Source organism: Cetorhinus maximus, chromosome 16 (assembly GCF_964194155.1).
Source record: "Cetorhinus maximus chromosome 16, sCetMax3.hap1.1, whole genome shotgun sequence".
Taxonomy (NCBI): Eukaryota; Metazoa; Chordata; class Chondrichthyes; order Lamniformes; family Cetorhinidae; genus Cetorhinus; species Cetorhinus maximus.
This window is the reverse complement of record NC_135894.1, coordinates 78,713,664-78,729,258: the sequence shown is the minus strand read 5'-3', so window position 1 is coordinate 78,729,258 and position 15,595 is coordinate 78,713,664. Positions and strand designations below refer to the sequence as shown.

Below are 15,595 nucleotides of genomic sequence, written 5' to 3'. Positions count from 1 at the left end.
AGGATGCCAAAAAGGTAAATAAACAGAATGTATCCATCATTGGAGATGGAGGCTCTTACTCTTTTGCATTTCTTATTTATGTTTCTTCCTTTTAAAGCTGGAAACAAAAGCACAGCACTAAGATACCGTCAGGTAATAACCATGGATTAGTGTTTATGATTAATACTAATACTTCTTTGTTTTGTCCCATTTGTATCTATTTTTGAGTTCAATAAATGCTCATGATATTACTGGAGTGCTGGCTTCACTATGTCACTGAGGCTAATTGTTAAAGGCTGGAATTAATGGCAAGACAAATACAGTCAGAAAACCAGTGGCTGATTCAGGAACAACTGTGTTAATATCCTTATTATAGTTGCATTACCAACATAGTATTAGCCTAACAGAAGGGCTGAGTTACTTTGCCAGGTCAAGCCACTGTGAAGGATGGGAGTTATATAGCTCTGCACATCTTCACTCATGTCATCCTACAGGACACAGTGTGCAACATTAGTCAGTTAGCTCTGCTCAACCAGAAGGAAACTGAATGGTCGCACAAATCGCATGGTGAAATGTGAAGACAAGTCAGTAAATATATGAGAATTGTGACCTCTGTATTACAATCAGCATGAAGAAAGGGGGTGGGGAGGGTCAGGTTCATGGGTCTGGCATCTTCCGTTCACCCTCCAAACCATAATGACTCTGTGACATAAATGTAGAGAGCAATCTTGTTCTATCTCCTACATCCTTTCTTTTCGATCCATTTAAAGAAATAAACTGGCATCACCAGGCTTAGACTAAGAACAATCCAATCCAACCAATTGATTTGCTTGTCCCAGAAAAATTAATGCATACACAACAGCTTTCAACAGGCATGCCTCCTTATGCTTTATGGAGGCAATCATTTTGAGGTTGGGTCAGTATAGAATTATGTTGCATTTGGTAGGATGGTAAGGACATAATTGATATTTTGGGACTGGTACTGGCCCTAACTTGCAAGATGATTAGGGCATCAAAGTTTCCTCACATCCATTGAGCTTAGAAGCCCTGCTAAGTCAATACCCAATAATGCCATTAACACATTGTTTAAAATAACATATTTGTAAATTCAGTCAAAATCTACACGCCTTAGGAAAATGTTCATAGAACCATACAGCACAGGAGGAGGCCATTTGGTTTGTTTCAGCTCTTGTTAGTCCCACTCACCCTCATCTTTCCTCATTGCCTTGCAGATATTCCCCTTTTAAGTAAATATCCAATTCCCTTTTGAAAGTTATCATTGAATCTGCTTCCATCCCCAACTTTCAGGCAATGCATTTCAGGTCGTAACAACTCAATGTGTAAAAATAAACTCTCTTCATCAGCCCCCACCCCAGTTCTTTTGCCAATGACCTTAACTCGTCATTAAAAACAGTTTCTCCTTGGGTACTGTTTCAAAATCCCTCAACGTGTGGTCCTTCTGACTTTTCAGTTGAGGATAAAACCCAGTGACCTACCTGCCTGATTGGTGGTGATGGAGACCGCAGCAAACTGCCGCGGCACCGCACTCATTCCGGACACCCCGTTCATGGCCTCAATCTCAAAGGTGTAGTTGGTGTGCGCAAGCAAGTCGACCACCGTCACCGTGGTGTTGGCCAGGCCCGTCTGCCGGGGCAGGAACTGAACGTTGCTCATGCACGGCTCGCACTGCCTCGGGCCGCTGGCGCACTTCTTACAGATGACGCTGAATGTGACGTCCTTGCGGCCTCCTGCATCGGTCGGCCAGCTCCAGTCCAAAATAACCGATGTCTCGTTGATGTTGGAAAACACGTTCCTCGGGATGGAAGGCGGCCCTGGGACCAAAGAGGGCAAGGGAGGGAATAAAAAAGCAGGAGAAATGTTACTGCAGCTCAGCCATTGTTCTACAACAAAGCCATTTTGTTTGAAGCTTTGGGCTGGGAGCAGTGGGGAGCCTGTAAACCATGTGGCTCTTCAGACCGCAATAATATTTTAATTAAATTTGGCTTACCATAATTTCAGCTTAATCCTTTGAGCCCTCAGTCTTGCTGGAAAAAAAACGTAACTGATGCCCGACTTTATTAACAGAAGAAAATACAACACACGAAAGAGATTTATATTCACACTTCATTTTAAAGTGAAATGAACTATTAATCCTTCTCCAATGAATTGTTAGTATCAGAAGCCCAATAGATCAATGATTAGCCGACTGAATTATGAAGTATGCAGAAACTTTATTGAATTTTTTTCAACTAATATTTCTGATTTCTATTATGTTTGCAAGACGAGATTACAAACCGTTATCCAATAATGCCTCAGGGCTTATTTTACTTTGATGTCTGACAAGTCAGGTTTTGGGATCAGTTCCTCTAGAAGCATTGGTACAAAGCTGCTGCATTTCTTCTGCCCCTCAGTCCCACTAAATCATGTCACTCTGCTGGCGCTGCACCACCATGCTTAAAGAGATTTTATACTTTGCCTACATGCAGTTTGGGACAGATAAATTCAATCAGTTAGCAAGTAACCAGCATGATTCACCTCGCATTTCATGTGTTTAAGAGTTCACCTGAAGTACTGCACAGAGTGTTTCCAATTTTCCTTTTGATGGTAGTTGTATCTTTGGAGTTGAAACTATGCTGAACGATATTAGGAACACATGTACCAACATATCAGTATAAAATTTCTGTCTTCTATTTTAATGAAATTCTGAAATGGGTTAGTGCTTCAGTAAACAGTAGATAGAGAAAACACAAGAAATAGGAGCTGGAACAGGCCATACAGACCCTCAAGCTCGCTCCATCATTTAATAAGATTATGGCTGATCCTTGCCCTTAACTTCACTTTCCTGCCTGAATCCCATATCTCTTGATTCCTTTAGAGTCCAAAAATCTATCAATCTCAGCCTTGAATATATTCAATGACTGAGCATCCTCTGGGGGTAGAAAATTCCAAAGACTGACAACGCTCTGAGTGAAGGAGTTTCTCTTCATCTTAGACTGGAATGGCCGTCCCCTTATCTTAAGACTCTAGACTCCATAGCCAGGGGAAATATTTCCTCAGCACCTACCCTGTCAAGCAGTAAAGACCTTTTAAGGGGGACATAAAATATGACATTGACTAAATATTACTGGATGTGAACTATTAGGTACTAATGTGTTCTGTTTAGGTTAACATTCATGATAACAGGATTAAATATACAGTCTGCTACAACAGAGTAACACACAGTGAGGAATTCAATTTACATCATAACCCATTATAACTAGCAGGGTTCAATTTATGGGACATCTGTCATGTTACAGTTGTCTTTGGTCATGCCCTGTTGCTACACAAACCAATACATAAAGAAGATTTGATAGGTTTATCGGTTTGTTAATGCCTTGGCTCACATTCCTAGATATTTTTCTTTCTTTAGTTGGTGGATTTCTCAGCCTGTAGGTTTGATTTCCCAGGCTAGGGCATACCAGAGAGATTCTTGGGCTAGTTCGAGTCACTCCAGAATACTCCCCATCACTGACGCCATCAGAAGTAAGGAGCCTCTTGAGATTCTCTATGCCAGAAGCAAGATTTGCTCTAAAATTGCAAATTATTCTGCTCAGCTTATATTTTCCTCTATAAAATGAGTAGTTTCACCAAGAAAGGCCCCCTGTAGACTTGCCCATTTAGCAGAACAGACTTCATAGAATTCCATTGTGAACTTTGCATGCTGCAATTAAGATCCATACATTTGATGGGGACATAATGAATAGACATTCAGCAGCACATTATTGCAATGACCATATTTATTTTAATTTGACGTCTATAGACGTCGCTTCAATGATTTGGATTATCATGATTGCAAGGATTAATGCTGGGTTAGTGAAGTCAAGCGCCATCAGGGCTTATTAGTGTCAGCACCAAACTTTCCAAGGTCAGCGATAAAGTTCCCTTTATAATGCCTCAATCTCAGAAGAGAGACCCCTTACCATAATACCACAGGCATTTCAACCTTTCACGCCATGCATTCCTTTGACCTGAAGTTTTCCAACTTCATGTCAAATTTTGTGACAAATTATTTTCAACAGAAGGCTGCATTCATGGGGCCTGGATATGTCAGCACAAATTCCCAAGTCCAAAAGAGGAAACAAATATTAATTTCAGGAGAAGTGAAAAAGGAAGCAAGTGCTGCAAACCTAAGCTAAAGGCAGAAATTTGCAGGGCGGGATCTTGTTGCAGCATCGGGGGGTCTCACCTACTGGCTGGAGAGCAGGCGAGAGATCTGCGCTGCCTCTTTTCGGGAGGCCCCCCCCCAGGCCACAAGACAACCAGGCAGTGGCAAGGCCGGTGGCGGGCCTTCCCCCAAGACCATGGGGGCGGAAATCTCGTCAAGTGAGAGCTACCGGCCAATCAGAGGCCAGCAGCTCTTGTGCTCAGCAGAGCCACTGGGGAGGCTGTGGCTATTCTGCAAGAAGGATAGGCACTGGTTTCCCAGGATCATAGAATTGTCTGGGCCACAGGTAAGTAATGTGGAGGGAACAGAGTGTTTACATGGTTGGGGGTCGCCGTGAGAGGGGTGCAGGGGGTTTGGCAGGAAGGGAAGGGAGGTGGCTCTTAGTGGGTCCCCTCCCCACTTCCCAATGTCCAGTCCCATGATCAGACACTGAGTGCCTTTGATCAAGGGATCCCCCCACCCCGTGCAGCCCCTGGAGGTGGCCAGCTTGCCATATGGTTTTTGCTGCCATATATGCGGCATAGCAAGAGGCCCGTCTGCAGCTGAGTTAACACCAGCGGCGGCAGGATGAGGGCCTTGAGTGGTCATTAATTGGCCACTGAGGGGCCTCAATTGGCGGTGGGGCAGGAAGGCCAACCATAAGTTAATTCTGGTGGAGGCGGGAGGTGGCAAGGTTCAGGAATGCCGTCATCCCAAATATCCTTCCTGCCGCCACCATCAGCGAGAGCAGAGAATTCCAGCCACAATATGTGGACGATCGTGGATTTTCAATGCATCCTGCAGCTGCACGTTTGCACTAAGTATTGGAAAATTGAGCCTTTGAAGCAACTACCAAATTCCAAGGCATCAAAGTGGATGAGGGGTTTCTTGGTCTTGCTTTAGAGAATATGGTGAGCCAACATGGCCCATTCAGGACACAGGAATAGTGTTAAGAAAAGGAGAGGGCACCATCCGCAGAGATAGCAGATAGAAACTGAGCTCAGAGATGCAGACAGCCCCTAGTTCACTGGAACTGTTGAATGATACACAGCAATGACATGAAGTGAGATGACTGTGACCCAAAGGAAGGTGGCCCTGAACAACACTGGAGCATAAGACAGGTTCAGAGGCAGGTGGACTACAAAAACAGGTGGAGAGTAGTCGTGGTTTATATTTGGATGAACAGATAGGCATTTTGCAGTCGTGGTATGTTGCCAGGATGAAGGGTGAAGGACGTTGTTGAGAGGGAAAAACTGTAAGTGGAGAGAGAACATTGAAATTCATGTGTCCATGCTAGAATCGGAGACGTAGAAATACATTTGAAGTATTGCACGGGGGGGAGGTTTAAGGAGTCAGACCCAGACTGAACACCCCCCCCACCTAATCCCAAGGTGGTTCAGCTGCTTCAGATTGCTTCACAGTGACATCAGTCAGCAAAAGAAGTTCCAAAAGGTGCAGCATGGCTGGTGCAGGAAGGAAGGATTCACATTTGTGGGGCATCAAAATGAATTATAAGGAAAGGATAAACCTGAAAGGACAACCTCCACCTGAACCAAAACAAAATCAATGTCTTTGCAGGGAGGATAATTATAGCAGTGGAGGAACATTTAATCTAACATGGCCGAGGACAGGGAAGTCTAAATTTGAGTCTGGGGGAATGCAGGATCAATAAAACTGCTGCAATAGAAGCAAAAGATTCAGCAGAAATAAACAGTGAGGAAAATTATCAGAGGAGAAAGGGAAAGAAAGTGATACGTGATGAAGTAATAGAAAATAAATGTAAAAGGGGCCATAAAAGAAGAGAAATGAGAAAACCAGGAAAAAGTACAAGGATCAACATTCCAAAATGTTGGAGTCTGGATTGCGTGCTGTGTGTGTGGATGAACAAAATATTCAAAGCAAATTTGAAGAGTTAGAAATATTAAGATCTATCGAGGGGCATGATGTAATAGCTTTATTGGAGTCATGGGGAGTTTGGGCAGGTTTAATATTCCTGGCTATAACATTCTGAAAAGAGATAGGGAAACAATGAAATGGCATTGCAGAGTTAGCAAAAGATTCTATCAATACTGTATAGTGTAAGGAAGTCCTGGGATTGTTTGAAGACAGAATCCAAATGAGGGGATTTAAGAAATATAAAGGGAAGTGGGTATAGGGCGCAGGGAGACCAGTCTTGGAATTTGCTCATGACACAAAAGTTGGCACAATGAGGAAAACTGACATATAATTCATGAAGGCATAAATAACTTGGTGGCATGGGCAGATGGATGGAAAAAGCAACTTAATGTAGATAACAGAAGTAATATGCGTTGGGAAGAAAAACTAAGATTAGGAGTATACACTTAACGGAAAGCATATGAAAGTTGTAGATGAGCAGAGGGGCATGGTGGCTCATATACATAATTCTCTGGCCTTCACAAGGGCAACTAGGGATGGGCAACAAATGTTGGCCTTGCCAGCGAAGTCCACATCCCATGAAAGAATAAAACAAAATATGAGTGTAGGTGTATGGACAAAGCCATGAAAAATATCAACAATATTCTGGTTTTTATACATAGAGGCATAGAATACAAGAGAAAGGAGTAATCATCAATTTCTATGAAATGTAGGTTAGATGACAGAATGCTATGTGCAGCTTTGGGTATCCCTTTATACGTAAGATAAAGATAGCGAATATACAACGTAGATTGACCAGAATGGGAAACTGTGGTTATGGGGAGAAAGTTGAGATAGTGGGCTATTTTCACTGGAGCAAAGGAAACTGAGGGAATTTAATAAAGATTCTTAAAATCATGAGGGGCTTTAGAGTCCATCGTGAGGAACTGATTCCTTTGTTTGTGGAGTCAACAACAACTATATTGAGTCAGTAACAGTGGGTCATAATTTAAAATCTTCACTAACAGAGCAAGGAGAGATGTTTGGAGTGTTTGACTCAGGATAATTTATCACAGGGAGTGGCTGAGGTGGAGAATATTCCATCTTTTAAGGGAAAACCAGATAATTATTTGAATCAGAGGAGGACACAGGATTATAGAAAGAGAGAGAGAGAGAGCTAAGGATCAGCACAAACATAATGGAACAAATGCCTTATTTCTGTGCTGTGGTTCTATCAAGTGCTTTAAGATGCTTGCTAGACATGATAAAGCACTAGATAAATAGAAGTCCTTTTTTAACTTGCTTTAAACCTGTTACATCTCTACCTTCCGTTCTGATGAAATGTCATCAACCTGAAACATTATCTGTTTCTCTCTTCACAGATGCCGTCAGAACTGCTGCAAACTTTCAACATGTTCTATTTTTATTTCTTTCTTTGACCATCTACGTATGAACATACAAATTAGGAGCAGGAGTAGGCCACTCGGCCCCTCAAGCCTGCCCCACCATTCATTAAGATTACGACTGATCTGATTGTAACCTCAACTCCACATTCTCATCTACCCCCAATAATCTTTCATTTATAAAGATCCATAACCCTCTTCATGCTAAAAATACAAATGCTAGAAAACCATCTCTCATCCAGGAAGCACAATGCGGGTATTGATTACAACATCATGGTAAATACTGGGATATTGCAGAAGCTGAATGCTTTTCCTGTATGGTCACAGCCAGTGCTGGGACAAACAATGCAACAGAGAAACAAAATAAGAGAGAGAAAAAAAGTCATACTCACTAGTGCAAGCCATGGAGATAGGATCTTTGTGTGCCCTGAAGTAATTCCTGTCACAGTCGCAGTACACGGAGCCTTCTTCTTGAGCATGGCTGTGAGGAGGACACTTGGCACACTTAACATTTCCAGCAAAGGCTTTGTAGAACCCAGATTTGCAGGCTGATGGGGAAAGAAAATGGGATTAGGTCAATATGACATACTGGGCATGCAAGACAATGGAGTTTGTCTATCACTGACAGCACAATTCCTTCTCACTGTGTTTTCCTATTGAGAAATCCATACGGTGGGACAGTGCATATAGAACAGAACGAGAAAATGTAGGGTAGAAACCAAAGTTTAAAAAATTACCTGGTCATTATCACATTGTTGTTTGTGGGAGGTCACTGCGCATGAGCTGGCTGTACATTCCTACAGTGACTACAGTTCAAAAAATACATAATTGAGTGAAAAGCGCTTTGAGATGTCTGGTGGTCTTAAAAGGCGCTATATAAATGCAAGTCTTGTTTGAAATTCAGTTACTGAATATGATGGAGGCAAACTTGATTTTTACAGAAGGAAAAACTGAGCGAGGTGAGATGTCCCAGAGTCAAGCTTAGAGTTCAGAGCAAGATGTTAGGTTCTGGTCAACATTTGGTTTGAGTTCTTCCATACTGGAGCTCATGCTGAAACAAGTGAAAATATTTGTTTTGGCAAGTTATTTGATTCAAGGGTTGTAATAATACGGCTCCAAGATAGAGGCTATGAAATTTCTGTGGGGGTTTTCCTAGTCTCCTGCTGTTTCATTGGGTCGGGGCAATTGGTGGGGGGGGGGGGGGGGGGGGGGGAGAGAGGGGGGTGGTTTGGGGAGTGGTAGTGGTGATGATGAGTTAGTTTTGTCTATCTCCCACTGGGATTACAGTGGGAGACAGGAGAACACCTGTAGAGTCCTGGGCTATATGGTATAGAATAAAATTTTGATGCACTGTGCATCCCCATATAGCAATCAACTTTTCATATGTCGACCACTGTGTTTACACTGGAAAATGGCTTAGTGGACCAACAAAATGAGGAAAAGGTAGCCCACCTTCTGGCTTCCAAGACCTGCCCCACTTGAGAGAGATCCTTGAAATGGGTGGCCAGCACTCTTGCTTTGTTCAGTTATTTAAATCAGGGTCCTGTAAGTGATGCGATTTTCATGTACTAATGGGTGCTGACTGTATGGCATGCCCTGCCCTGCCCATTGGTCCCTATCATTGGAGCACCCTAATCAAGCTCTTCTTAAACAGATCACTGTAGGATGCTCCACAAAATAAAATGTTCTTTCATTTTTGTGGGGTCAAGTGTGAAAATGAATGTTTTTAAAAAAATATTTTTGGGGAATATTGTGTTATTCTCTGAAGAAGGCTGTGTGCCTGTGTGTGCGTGGGCAAATTATTTAATTAAGCTGGGGAAAGGTTACTAGAGACACGTTGTCTGGGAGGTTTAAGACATGAAAGGGTAGAGGCATTAGGTTTGTGCATTTGTAACGAGATATTATGGGGGGTTTGAGGTACAAGTAAATAGGTTAGGTCTAACACTTGCATTTTTAGATAAGTTGAGAGTTCATTTGAATATCAAAGGAAAAGAGGTAGAAAGAAACATTTTTGAATCTTACAGGAATTCCATAGGTAAACAGAAGAGGGTATATTACATTTTATTGACCCAAAAGCACAAAAAAAATGGAAACATGAAAGATTTTATATTTGGAAGGATTTGAGTTTCAAAGAGGTATGAGAACAATGGAACCTGAAAGGGGGAAGAGGGTACTTCAGAGTTCCTGTGGAAATCTTAGTTGTTGGCTGTTGGCTATGTGGGGAAGATCTCCCGGAAACAGCTCTAGGTTGGGAGAAGATCCAGTTTGAATCAGCCACCCAGTCAAGCCAGAACAGCCATGGGAGGCAAAAATCAGTCTTTTTCTGAAGTCTTGGATTTCCACAGCAGCGTGGAAGAGAGTTCAAGAGACCATGTGGTATGCCTTTATCAAAGCTACAGCAGTTTGCCTTGGGTAATATTATTGGATTTTTATAGTTAAACATCTATAAGGGAGTGTTGCCAGGAAGGTGTTTACTTGTGGGTTTGACCAAGTAAGGAGTCTTTTGGGGAATGTTTCTTAAAGCTAATTTTAACTGTGTAACTGTAATCTTTGCGTTTAAGTTTTCTTTTCTTCTTGTGAATAAAACTTTTACTTTTAATTTTTAAAAATCCCAAAAGCGTCACTGGACTCCTTGCTGCTGAGATCAGTACATTTTCTTCTGGTTTACAGCATACAAAAAAAAGGTATGGCCCATAAGCCAAGTTTCCCTCTGGGATTTGGTTTGCTCAGCAATTAACATCTGCCGTGGTCATAACACAGGAGAATCAGGAGCTGGCTGATTTCTTACTCTCCCCGACATGTGAGTTGCCTCGGAGCACCGGATCTCGAGATGTGAGGCTCGGCCACTAAGATGGTTGGAGCCCTGCACTGGCGGGATCAGAAACAGGCAGTGCCATCTCAACCCTTGTCACATGGCTGATCACCACAGATAACCAAAACAGCTCCATAGTTAGAAAATGGTCTTAATTTCTGCTGTTGAAGGTATGTATCATCACAGAGTGGAACCAATTTGTCTTTTATAATGCATTTTATAATGCCCCAATAGACAGAACCTTTGCCCCCTTATTTAATAGAAAGCCTACATATCCTCTATACTCTCTAAACTGGACTTTTTGTTTAATTACCAAAGTCAGCACTGAGTATATATCACAGTATTTCTTTGTATCCTGAAAGACACTTCCTAATTTGAAATCTGTCTCTTTTGTTGTAGCCTTCAGGATATTTGAGGCTGCTATCTTGGCCATTCATCAGCTGTGGTAAAATGAAAAATGCCAGCTTTGAGTTTGATACAGTTCACTTTATGTGATCACATCTTTACTCTTAATATGATTGACAAGTGGAGGTATTCAATTTAATCTGATTTGTTATATGACTTTGAGCCATCTCAATTTATGGGTCTATAGTCCTTTCACTGGCAGTTTTTTTTTGGAGTTAAACCTTTGGACAGCTATTCAAAAGCTGTCACTTTGGACCTTCCAAAGATGGTGATGTTAAGGGAATCTGATACAGGCCAGAAATGCAGAAGCTGTGTTGATGATCATCGGAACTATAATGTGGCATCACCGATAGCACTGCACCTCTGGGAATGCAGGGAATAAAACCACCGCCTGAAGTGGGTTACTTTGCAACAAGGGTACAAGTGCCACCTCATTTACATTATGTTGTGGCAGCCAGAGGTGAGGCTGCCTTCACCCACAGTGCTTAGAAAAACTGCAGCACAAATCGCACTTGGAGGGATCACAGCAACAACGAGGAACACGTGATTTACATTTGATATATAAAAAAATATGCAGTGCAATTAACAGAATTCGTGACAGGCTGGAATGTGAACAGCACATCCATTCAGTAAATTATCCATTTTAATATCTTAGCACTATGCAAAATATTAGAAATACTTAGTGACCATGCTCACATGGCTGATAAGACACAAGCCCAGTAACTAGGCCCTCCATTCTAAATGGATCTTCCTTTGCAAACATCACCAAAAGCTGTCCTCTCCACCATTTAACGAAAATGCCATAAATGCCATTATTGCCTCATGTCTCCTGTGAGGAGCCCAGGCACATTTTGCAGAGCTGGCGTGCAACGAGAGCCATGGCACCCCAAGAAATGTTGTTGAGCAGACACTCCATAGGCTCAGGACCATTTGGGAGGATGGTCCTAAGAGGATGCCTAAATTGATGATCTTCTTCTGCATGTTCCATAACCTTGGCATCATAAGGGAACAACCTTTAACATCATCTGGGCATCGAGAGGTACAGTAGACAGAGGTGCAGGATGATGAGGAACAGCAGCAGGAAGAGGAGTTAGAGCAACAGCTACATCAGCCACTAGTGCCTGAGCTCTCAAAGAGCAACTCATCCAAGTGCTTGGCATGACCAAGCTATCATCCTCAATACACCAACAGTCCACCAGCTCCCTTACTAACCCCATCCATCTGCTTTCTGTCAGTCCAGCTTCATAGGCCTTGCCCTTACTTCATTACAAATATCAGTGCCAGTACAAAATCCAAAACAATAAACAAACTGATAGAACCATAGAACCATAGAACACTACAGCACAGAAAACAGGCCATTCGGCCCTTCTAGTCTGTGCCGAAATATTATTCCGCTAGTCCCATTGACCTGCACCTAGTCCATAACCCTCCAGACCTCTCCCATCCATGTATCTATCTAATTTATTCTTAAAACTTAAGAGTGAGCCCACATTTACCACGTCAGATGGTAGCTCGTTCCACACTCTCACCACTCTCTGAGTGAAGAAGTTCCCCCTAATGTTCTCCCTAAACCTTTCCCCTTTCACCCTAAAGCCATGTCCTCCCGTGTTTATTTCTCCTAATCTAAGTGGAAAGAGACTATTCGCATTTACAAACAACATCCAACAGCTCAATTCCACCTCTAGCCAATAATTATCAAAAATATGTAAGAAGTACTTAAAACCATCCTTTTGCAAGTTCTTGGTGCCTGTCTTCTTTTCTCATTTACTTAGCATACTGCTGGTATTTCACCAGTTGCTACAGCATCAACAGTAGAAGGCCGCTACACTTCCAATGAGGACTCTCCAGATAACTGTGGTGGGCAACTGTGAGCAGCTTTGGAGCTTGAGATCCCAGCTGCAGACTGCAGCACCTGAGTGTGCGCCAAAGCCCCAGCTCTGTAGTAGAGTCACATGGACTCAAAACATAAAGCTTGTTTCTCTCTCCACAGATGCTGTCAGACCTGCTGAGTTTTTCCAGCATTTTCTGTTTTTATTATTGCCTTTCCCATTGCTATCTTTGTTCTTATTTCTTGGTTGCATTTTCCTTTAGCAGATATTATGCTTCCAAAAGACTTGTATTCTTGCTCCTGTTTTAGTTCTCTTCATTGTATAAATATATGAATGTTTCTTGGTGATATTGAGATATGCATCATTTCAGTTTTACCAATGTTCATTTTCATCCCAAAATTCATGCCTGCTCTTACTAGTCCATCTACTAGTTCTTGTAACCCTTATTCTATGCTTGGTACAAGTGCTTTGTCGCCTGCAAATCTAACTGTTGATATCATACCACCCCACCCCTCCACCATCACCATCTTGACACCAGATTCTCTGCCTTCAAACACTTCATTGATCATTGCTTCTGCATAGACATTGAAGAGGATTGGTGATAAAAAGCATCCTTGTCGAACTACTCTTCCAATTACATCCGGCTCTGACTCCTTGTTGGCTACTCTCGCAATTGTTGTTTGTCCCATGATTCCTTATGAGTTGTCTATCTCTCCAGTCTACTCCTGTGGCCAAAAATTTGACAGTCCAGCCAAAGCTCTATTGACTACAGGTGGGAATTTCCGGTCCAGCGGCAGGCAACCATCTTATCACGAGAAACTCACACACTCATAAGGCCATCACACATTCACTGGCATCTCACTCACTGCCAGCTCAAGGGACATCACCACTCATTCTCTCACACACATCCTCACATCTCCATCTCGCTTCATCTCCTCTGGAGACTGCCTCCTCAGCCTTCATCATCTTAAGGCCACTTGCACAGGTCAACATGCATCTATACACACCCTGGGATAGCCCCCTTCCCCAGCACAGACCTTGCCCTGCAGCCTCTTCCCTTGCCTAATGCCACTTCTCCCCCTTCCCTAAGCAATGCCTAGCCCTGCAGTCATTGAAAAGCCACCCCCACCTTATGGCTGGTCAGGTAGCTAGAGACCTGCCCATGAGGTCCTCCAAAAGTGATGTGGTACTGCCTGCAAAGCCTGGCGCTGATGACTGCGAGTGCTGCCCGAAGCAAGGTAGGCAAACAAACCTCAAAGTCCTGAGAGAAGTGTAGCTCGCCAGATGCACGTTGCTTATGTACAGTTGTGAAACATTGCATGCCAATGTGTCCGGATGATCCAGCACGGGGGGGCATGATTCCAGAAAGCAGTGCTTAAAATGAGATGCTAAAGTGCTGAAATTAAGTTCCCAATGCGCAGTGGTGGGAAACGCGGCTCGCCTTTGAAGGGTGGAGTGGACGATTGCAAACTGGTCTCACGATGGCGTGAAACCTATTTTTGGCTTTCTCACCATATTGTCTCCCCGCTCCCACCATGACACCTGACACCAATGGGGTCAGAAAATTCCGGCCACTATCTTTGTTCTAACTCTCAACACAACCTTTGATGCATGGACAATCAGTAAATTATAATTCTACAAAAGTCAGAACATCGGCATGCCATTGGCATAGCATTCTTAGAGTGATCATTATGGTCTGCATGAAGTCCTCTGGCCATTCGCCTGATAAGTAAATACCTTTGCACAACTTAGCAAAGGTTGTTGTTTTTTCTCACATTTTTAATCAGCTGTCGATATTTCATCTACTCCAGCCACTTTTATCTCATTTATTGCTGCTCTTATCCCACTGTTTAGTATCGCTGGTCCAATGAAATCGATATCAACATTACTTTCTTCTTCTAGCTCAATCTTTTCAGGTTTGGCATTTCTTTCATATAGTTCTTCAAAGTGGTCCTTCCGTCTCTCTCTTATTTCATCAAGGTTGGTTAATAAAACACCTTCCTCACCCTCTATTGCTGTTGTTTTCATTCCTTTATGCAGTCTTTTTATTGACATCAGTCTTTAATAGATATGTTTCTTGTTGTCTCAGCCCAGGGTGGGGGCCCAAGTCCAATGAAACTATTCCTACTTTGGAACCATCTGAACAAGTGCATTTAGCAAACAGCCCATACGATTGACTTCCTGAACCAATGTCTTAAGTGTAGGTCTCTCCCTTCCACGTTAATTTTATTCTGAACAAAATAGTTGTAATTCAATAATAATTCAAGCAAAAATTGTTTTTAAAAAATTGGCGGAGAATTGACTTTAATGATAGTAAAAATCTGGAAATGCCTTCCCCAACAGGCAGAATGCAGCTACATTGTGAAAAACTTCTATCTTCCCAGAATTGGCAAACGTAAAGGCTAATTATGAAATGCTTTTTGATTTTTTTTTTAAATACTATTTTGTCCTTGATCTCAATTGCAAACAGCACTACGCGAAGCTCAGCAGCGATGGAGCACAGATGGGGGACTCCTGCTGCCACTCTACCCCATCAGCACGAGATACAACACATTTGGTGACAAAATACTACCTGCCTGCTGCTCATTGTAAGCCCTGAGGTGGTGTAGGTGGGCATAGCGTTGTCATGGTAACTGAGCCTCTGAATTCAGCATATGGTTGGATACACTCAATGCTTAAAGGCACACTGTCTTTGTGAAAAAGGTGCTTGCAAACCTTATAATAGATTTTTTTTTTGGCAAAAGCTCAATGCAATAAAGAAACTCCTATTGAACTGTCTTTTGAGTTATCTGTGTGTGATGCCATTGTGACAAAACCCATCGCCCTTCAAAATAAAGGGTTCAGTGAATACCTTTTGCCCACAAAAATATCACATCTTAAGTTTTCTTGACCAAACGCAAACATGCAGCTGAGGGTTATTCTCCTGAAATAACAGCACAAAAACACTCTGGGACAAAGCAGAAAAAAAAATAGTTTTATATGAGCCTGAATACTCAAGAGGCCCTGGTCACGAATTTTTGCACAGCTGCTGACAAGAGGTGTTATTTTCTATGTGCTGTGTCGAATAAAATGAAAAAAAATAATAAAACAGGAAAGAGCGGAAAGCATT

General features: G+C 42.4%; 1 protein-coding gene across 3 annotated transcripts in view; it reads right to left on the bottom strand.

Moving 5' to 3' along the window:
* Positions 1-15,595, bottom strand: part of epha3 (eph receptor A3) — a 267,227-nt gene that overhangs the window by 106,013 nt on the left and 145,619 nt on the right. For all 3 annotated transcript variants that reach the window (XM_078560154.1, XM_078560155.1, XM_078560156.1), the window contains exons 4-5: positions 7,833-7,988; positions 1,476-1,811 (exon numbers count right to left, since the gene is read on the bottom strand). In XM_078560154.1, the coding sequence (XP_078416280.1) occupies positions 1,476-1,811; positions 7,833-7,988 (492 nt within the window). The remainder of the gene's footprint in view (positions 1-1,475; positions 1,812-7,832; positions 7,989-15,595) is intronic.